The sequence below is a fragment of the Eurosta solidaginis genome, chromosome 2, assembly GCF_040869045.1.
Source record: "Eurosta solidaginis isolate ZX-2024a chromosome 2, ASM4086904v1, whole genome shotgun sequence".
Taxonomy (NCBI): domain Eukaryota; kingdom Metazoa; phylum Arthropoda; class Insecta; order Diptera; family Tephritidae; genus Eurosta; species Eurosta solidaginis.
Window position 1 is genome coordinate 33,089,703 of NC_090320.1, and position 8,879 is coordinate 33,098,581.

The 8,879-nt window shown below is 33.2% G+C and overlaps 1 protein-coding gene across 1 annotated transcript in view; it reads right to left on the reverse strand.

Moving 5' to 3' along the window:
- Nucleotides 1-7,034, reverse strand: part of meng (meng-po) — a 70,524-nt gene extending 63,490 nt beyond the window's left edge. The window contains exon 1 of the mRNA XM_067764906.1: nt 5,898-7,034. Coding sequence (XP_067621007.1) covers nt 5,898-5,910 — 13 coding nt within the window. The 5' untranslated portion in view covers nt 5,911-7,034. The remainder of the gene's footprint in view (nt 1-5,897) is intronic.
- Between the last annotated feature and the right edge of the window lie 1,845 nt (nt 7,035-8,879).

An 8,879-nucleotide genomic window follows, 5' to 3' on the forward strand; every position in this document is an offset into this window, starting at 1 on the left:
GATATTCAATGAGTATTGCACAACCAAAATGTCGTACATAGGTTCAATCAAAAATCACAAAAAACATGGGTTTATAAGGATGAACCAAACTCCTCCAGACTAAGCTAGATTCTAGTAAAAGGAACCAGCAGAGGACTCCCAGGACGTTCTCGTGGATACGCAATTCTCTGGATGGGACTGCACATCAAATAATGACAACATTTTGAGTCACTCCCACTCCCCGAGAGTCGGTAATAGATAATATTCGCATTGGTCCTGTCTATATAAATAAATGGGCTCAGCCGACGTCACCTTATGCTACAAATGCTGGTAGCCTAACGATCCTGCCTAACGATCCTGCGGCTGGAAAGTGGCTTTAGAGGTTATACGAGTATCACTCTAACACATATCTTTCACTAACATGGAGGAGGATGAAATTTAGCTTTCTTACAAAAGCATGTAGAACAACCCAAGCCATCAAGTCAAGGAAAGTAATCTTTTAAATCAAAGCCACACTTACAAGGCAATATCCGATGTACCTATACGAGACTTCAGATCGCTCTTAAGGAGGCTTTTAAGAACTGTATTCATATAGGGAAAGAACCGCTAACTTATGCTCTTAGAGTCCAGTCTTAGGAAACATTAGGTACACATTTCACAAATGAGTATTGAAATGCCGCATACTGGAAGTAGATATATTTACATATGTGTGTGTATGTGTAAATTTGCATAAATGCGACGACGTAAATCACAGCATGGAAAATGTTACAGCAAATTGCAGCTGTCATGTACAGACATTCGTAATTTGGACTAATGACACGATATAAGGATCTACATATATTATACAATGTATTTTATGTGAGCTTGAATAAAATTATGCAAATATTATAAGTAAGAAAAAGATATTCAAAAAAAGTCGCGTCATCGTATTTTCTACGCGGACTCTAGCCAATCTCGGTCACACTTTGCTGATACGACAATAAAACATTTAATTCGTTTGTGGGAAATACTAGTACAGTTCCGTATTTGGATGAAAGGCAAACACATTTCCGGGCCTAAGTAACACACTTTTTTTCTGATACATACAGTTATTGGTACTTGAGACACTGCGATCACTACGTTTCCTATTTAAATTTTTGTATTCTGTACGTATATTTACTCAAAACACTTGATTAGGTCGATATATCTGCTGCTGTTCTTCATGGAGCATATTGATACCGTCCTTAGAATGATCAGCACAAGATGGACTAAAGTTTGATACATAACTGCAGCGCTGGATAGCCGCAGAGGAGGTGGGCGATTATTTCGTTCCATCTCCCTTGGCCGCAACTCCTACAAACTTCTTTGGATACCCATTTCTCCCGCGTTTAGGCCCAATGGCTAGTGTTCCGAAATTGCGGCTATGATTCTAAATATTTTTTTCGCTGGTCTAGTTCGTAAATGCCCCGTTCTAAAATGTAATCGTAACCAGGCCACGTTTAGTGATCTTGCAGATTTCGACCACGTTTTCTTTGTAACTGTTACAAAAAGATAAAAGGGGAGAATAAGGAAATATTGGCAATCAAAACGAACGCCGAAACTAAAATCCGATGGCGTTTTATCAATTTGTTATCGAAGTGTTAGCGGTTTGGTATCGATGAGTTGATGGTTTGTTATTAATGGGTGTTATCCATTTCTTGCCGACGTGTTATCGATTTTTTATAGAAGTGATATAAATTTGATATAGATAACAAAGTTATCAATGATTTACGGGTTAACGGTATGTTGTCGAAAAGTTATCTATTTATTATCGATTATTTATTGAAAAACGTTTGATGTGTTATCGAAAATCGGTCACTTTTTTATTATCGAGAATTTATCTTAAACAGATCGATTTCTTATCGAAAAGTTATCGTTAGGTTATCGATTTATTACCAAAAAATATTATTTAACGAAAAGTGATTGGTATATTATAAAAAGGTTACGAGTTTTATATCGTAAAACTATATATTTCTTAACGGAGTGTTACCAATTTGTTATAGGCATATCATAGATTTTTTGTTGACAACTCATTGATTCGTTGAAGCAGATACCGATAAAATTTCAATACCAAATCGATAACACATCTTTTGATTTTGGTTGAGTTACATTTGTTGTGGTTTAACTTCAACTTAATACTGAATTCGCCTTGATACAAGGTGATGTCAATGCAAACTTTACATTTTCTTTTTTTAGAAACTCAAATTCTACGAAAATAACTTTTTTCCAAGGAGAATCCATACCAGGTGATGGCAAAACGAATTCAATCAATTCGCCGTGTAGAATAAGTCAAAAGAAAATTACCGTTGATTTCAACTAACTGACAGACATATTGTTGTACAAGGAGTTGCAAGGAGATTCTATATAAGGCAAGGCGAATTTATACAAGGCAAATTCAATCAATTCGCAGTGCAGAATAATGTCAAGTCAAAAGAAAAAATTCATTGACTTCGATTAGCTGATATATTGGTGTACAAGGCGTTGTATGGAAAATAAACGAGAAGAACCAATCAACTGCTGGGATAACAACTGCAGCCAACTGAATTCGCCTTGTTTTTTCCGATTTCCATTTGCTTTTTTTAACAATTTCACAGATACAATAGTTGGTAAGGCAATGCTGCACGTCTTTTAAACCGAGTAAATAATTAATTTCTTTAATATTTTTATTAGTTTGTTTTAATGGTGTGTTCAATTTATACTTATTATTAAGAATTCGTGAGCTTAACACCGGCTTATAATAATTGAATATTCAATTATTATGTCTTTCTAAGAGAAACTGAAAAGAACGAAAGAAAAATTTAGTGGCATATTGCGATGGTACCATTTCGAAAACCGCCACGTAATCATCATCAGACAATTTCGTAATGTTATCAAAGGTTTCGCCGAGATTGGAACCGCGAATCACACGGTGAAACTGCAGTTGCCTTAGCTACTAGCGCTTATGAAACAAACGAAAGAAAAAAACTCATAGTTTAAGTCGCTTAAACACCAGTAAATGTTTCTTTCTTTCTTTTCAGTTTCTCTTAGAAAGACATAATAATTGAATATTCAATTATTATAAGCCGGTGTTAAGCTCATGAATTCTTAATATTATTTTCTTTAAGTTAACTTTCCGGAATACCGTAAAATTTTCTAAGGAATTGATATTTTTTTTTTTTTTGAAAGTAATGTTTTTGTATTTCCCATTTATCATTTCACTTGAATTTATGCCATTTATTCTCATTTATTCCTCGTTGTTATTAATTTTCTTAGAATTTCAATATAAAAATAACAGCATGAAAGGAAAAAATTCAAATTATCCTGTCGCCATGTTGTTGGTGTTAGTGTTGTTAAAATAATTGCTACCTGTGGAGCCCACGACACTGTAACACACATACATACAAGCGCTATTTGTGGGGCAACTTGTGCAAGTGACATTTGTATGTGTGTTCGTAAGTGAGAGTATAATACATACACACATACATATGCAGCTGTTCTTTAATCAAAAATAATAATATATTTCACATCTACATCTATATGCAATTTATTTAGTCAGCCACTGGTTAAAGTACTCTGCTACCAACAACATGCAATGATGATAATGATTTGTTACAAAAACTTAATCGAATTAAATTACCATTTTTATGGGTAAGTGTGTAAATTGTGCAAGTGGGCTAATACATACATATGTATTTAAATATATACTCTGGAAATTGGTTTCGGTTCAATATGGTATTGATTATTTTATTGTTTAACTATAATTGCTCATTCGCATCTATTATTGACAAAAAAAAAATATCTTAACAAGATATGTAATTTGTGGGTAAATTTTTTTTTTTTTTCTAATGGACAGGGCTGTTCAAAAATTTGTATACTGAAGTGCAAATCACAATACATATACAAAATTATATGTACACTGAAACTTTTAAATTGAAAAAAAAAAATTATTTTAAATGTTTAAAGAGTTTTGATGGTCCCCTTAATGAATAAATTTTGAATAAAATTTTTTCTCAGTGTTACAATATTTTTGAAATTTTTGTTTGTGAAATTCACTCTCTTTCAATGGAAATGATAAATGTAATAAAAAAAAAACAACAAAAAAAAACTTTTTTTAATCCTCAAGTGACATAATAAAAAAAATAAATAATCTCAGAGGGTTCCAAAAAACAGACGATTGTTTCACATTCATGTTTGTTTGGTGATTATTACCGTGATTATTGCAAACACTGTATGAACTTTGAACTTTGTTCATGGTTGAGTTCAAAATAATTTCGAGTCTTTTTTTTTTTTTTTTTTTGATAATTCAAATATTTTATTCGAGATTATTTCTAAACCATTGGGGGATAATTTTTGAAACTATTTCAGTATTTTTTCCTGATTAATGCGTTACTCTTTTCAGCTAATTTCGGTATCGCTTTAGCACTGTACCAGGTTATATTCGTGATTACTTCGGAATCTTTGTTTCAAGTGTCGCAAGATCTACTGGAAATTGAGCCACGCTCGGCAGTCTGAGTTTGGTAAGGCACTCCGAGTATATTTCTGCCATGAAAAGCTACTCTGTGAAAACTCATCTGCCGACGTTCGGAGTCGACGGTATAGGTCCAGTCCCGCCGATTTCTAGGAAAAATTAAAAAAAAGGGTAGCAAATTTGAAGTGAAGCTCATCCTAAAATATCTTCGGAGGTTATCGCGCCTTGCATTTATTTACTATTTTTTTTACGTAGAAAGCTCTGCGCGTTGCCTCTGTCTTCCTAGCTCTTTCACTTTCCTTTTTTTACATTTTACCACGTGTACGAAGACGCCATATGTAGAAGGCACGCAAGCGGAGAGACAAGCCGAATGCCGCTCTCGGGGATGACCACGGTGATTCTTTCACATGCGTTGCAGGCAGCCCACTATTTCTTGGTTCTTGCACCCAACTATCCTCTGGGTAGCTACCGAATCTTTATTTGGTGGTGAACAATTTTGTGAGACGGCGACAGCCTGATAAGACAACTCTGACTAAATTGGTTTGTAGTGTGCGTTATGCACTGAAATTTTAACCTGCCATGTAGCACTCGTACTCTTATTGGGGATGGTGCCGCTGTCCGGTTTTTTTGATGTCTTTGTGAAGGCTAAAGCCGAGGAGAGTAAAAGAGGAGCTGGGGAGAGAGAAATTTCGTCATCACTATCAAATCAAGCTACATGGCTGTCACCCGATCGAAAAATAGGCAATCAGATAGATTGATCAAGTTTTGCAATATACGTACGATTTTGAAGAATTCTGCTTTATGACCGACGGAAAAAACGCTGCCTATACAGCCACATGCAAGAAGAAGAGCAGAATGCCAACGTGAAGTGAAAGAAAACTGTTAAGGCAGAAGGTAGTGAATACGAAGCGTTTTATCTACTGGCCAAAAGGAATTGCTCACGCATACATATGTTGCCAAAAAGTTCGCAAATTTTAGCAAGATATCTTTTCTATTTCACTCTGTCTTAATTTTCGAACTAAATAAAAATTATTATTTAATTTTTTTTTTTTTTTTGACAAAACATTTCTACCGCAACAAATCAAATAAAACAGCAAAAAAACTTTAGAAAGAAAGGAATTTCGCACCTAACGATTTGTCGCCGGAAATCACAAGTAAAAAAAATAGAGTAAGAGCAGAGAATTTTTTTTTTACTTGTATGTTTGTATGTATGTAACCGTTTTATGCCAAATAATTTAAAAAAATATGTTACGCATACGCACCGGTACCCGTCTTTTCAGTTTTCAGTTGGCACTGATAAGTTTGCATGTATGTAATTGGTACGTTTTTATATATTTTTTATTTTCATTTCATCTCCATCCTAATTTTGGAAATCAAATTTTTTAAAAAACACTTATGTATGTATGTTGTCACAAACTACATATAAATATTATTTACTTATTTTTTTACTCACCAATAGTGCCCATTTTAGCCGCCACACTGCTCCAGTTTACTTATAAAGCGATATGATGATTCCAAATATTTTGTAGAGCAACGAGATTGCAGTTTTTGAAATACGTCACTCAAGCAGCGCTTAATGTTAGACGTTTTACAAATATACGTATACCACAACAATTGTGGCTTAAATCGTACGTTAGTCAATTTGGCAATGAACTTGACAAAGATGTGGAAAAATTTCAATAAACACTTTTCAATTTTCACAAAGTTCAACAAAATTCTTTTTAATTTTCTATGTAGTAGGTTTGTAGGCAGACACAATTTTTGGCACTTTTAATATAAACAAGTCGGTTATTATATAGACGATATCAGTTTAACAGAATATTGTATACTCAAATTTACATTTGTATATTTATATGTGTTTTATATTTTCACGCCAAAATAAGATATTTTCCAAAAACCGCACAAGAAACCGCAGAAAAAAGAAAAGTTGTGCGCAATTTTAAAAGAAAACAAAAAAATATTTGTCGTTTTGCACAGTGAAAATATGGTTTTTTTTTTACTTTTCGTTGATATTTTCTTTGTGGTTTTTTAATTTTTAAATTTATTTGGTGTTAATTGATATATGTATTTGTTCTTTGAAATGATTTATTATAATTTTTGAAAGTAAAAGCTTTCAGTTAAAATTTTATTAAAATTCTTACAAATTTTTCTCAGTTTTTCTAGCTAATTTATGCATTTGCTAAATTTTCGCTTTTTGTATGCGTAGTTCGAAATCGCACTTAAATTTAATATAAATTTTTTTTTATAAAATTGCAAATCGTTTTCAAGTTCTACACGTTTTTGCGATATGTCAAAATAACTTTCACTTTTCGTTGTTTACAAGCTTTCAACTTTCTTCGTGTTCGCAACACGGTCTTCGAATGTTAAATGTGCTAAAATCAATGTGTGCATAAACTTTTATATCAGCCACAAGCTGCTCGCTTTTTTTTTTGGAAAGCCAAATTCACTGTGTGCGTATTTTTTTGATTTTTCAATAATTTGTTTTTTTTTTTTTCTATTGCTACGTCTTTGCTGGCATTGTTGCACGCACGTTATGATTTGGTTTCCTCCAAATGATTTGATTTTATATGCGCTCAGCAAGTGTTTATCACACCAACAACAACAGCAAACAGCAAGGAAACGAAGTATAGACAAGTCGAATTCATGTACTATAGGCAGGGTTGCCGTATAGTAATTTTTTTATGGTACAAATTCCAATCAAACATGCCTTCTTCATTGATGTGATTTGATATGTTTTAGCTGATGTCATCTAATTTGACCAAATAAGAGTAAACAATTTTAAGTAACTTTTACTTGAACCTTGTATTGTGGCACGGTGTAACCTAATCATGTCAGATATTATGCATATTTTGTGATATGATATGATGATATGACCTCATTTTAATTAAGAGAATATGATGTCATATTGTAAGAATTTCATTTGATATGATGCTGTGTGATTTACATACCAGGCCCTACTAGCACGTTATATGATCCATAAAGATGTTATCTAATTGAGGCTTCATGATGCGATATCAATCAAGATGTTTTTTGTGCATATACAGTAGATCTAAGACGAAGTCAGTAGTCAAAAATAATCAGGGAAGCATGACTCCTTTTGCTATGACTATGAACTTAATCTTATCCGATATCTGTATTTTGTGATATGATGTGAGCTTATTTGAGTTGGTAAGATATTGTAAAAATTTGATTTGGTACGATGTGGTGTGATATGATCTGATTTTACAAACTAGGCCCTGGTATTACATTATATGATATGGACTTATGTGATATAATTAAGACTGCATGATGCGATATCAATCGATGCCTAGATCCTGTCTGCACAGTAGACTTAACACGAAGTCAGTTCTCGAAAATAATCAGGATAGCATGACTCTTTATGCCTTAATCTGACCTTATTTAGACAAGTTAACATGATATAATATGTACGGATGTAGTGTAATGAAGGCTTTATGATGCGATGTCAATCAATGTATTCTTCATGTCTACACAGTGCACTCAGCACGATTTCAGAACTCAAAAATAATCAGGGTAGCTGTTATGCGTATGCTCTGTTGTGACCTTATTTTATTTAGCAGAGGTTTTTTGATTATACGAGGGATGGTGACTTCTAACTGTTATTATTTGATGTGGCAAGAGCTTTTTTGACTAAAGTTTTCGTAAGTAATCTTAGTCATAACTTAAACATCATACGGTGTTAAGCCTTAATTGACCAGCCTTATAATGTTATATGTTTCTATTAGGACTTCGTTTGATGTGATATGAAATTTCATAACTTTAGTTGGATAAATTTTATATGATATAGTTGTCATAGCTTAACAATCGTAAGATGATAACACTGTGTACATATTCATTCTATGTTAAACCTTTATTGACCATCCTTGTGATGTAAGTTTGTCGATTTGAACGTAATGTGATGTGAAATCGCGTGAATTGAATTTTATAAATTTGCATATCATTTGGCAGACAAAGCTTAGGAAATATATCATGCTAACACTGTATAATCGTTTAATCTATGTGCGATCTTTATTTGACATCCATTTCATCCATATAGTGTTATATGGTATTAGCTTAATTGAACTATTAGCAGGTGGTATAATACGAGATTGCATGACTTTAATATTGAAATTCTGATATGATGCGGCAGTCGTAACCCTAACTGATGTATTCAAACATGGTGTGATTTGATAGTCATAATTATTCAAGCTACAAATACTAATGGCAAAGAAATAATGTTCCATATACTCTGAAAAGTAAACTTGGGAAAAACTAAATCGAGAATTAAATTTTTGCAAAAACGGCAACTCTGACTATACGAGTAACAACACAATGACACGAAAGCACCGACCAGCAAACCCTAAGCAACACACCTCTGGCGACGCTCTTTCCCACCGCATTGGAGGCTTAAATGTAACAACAAAATATCCACAAATAT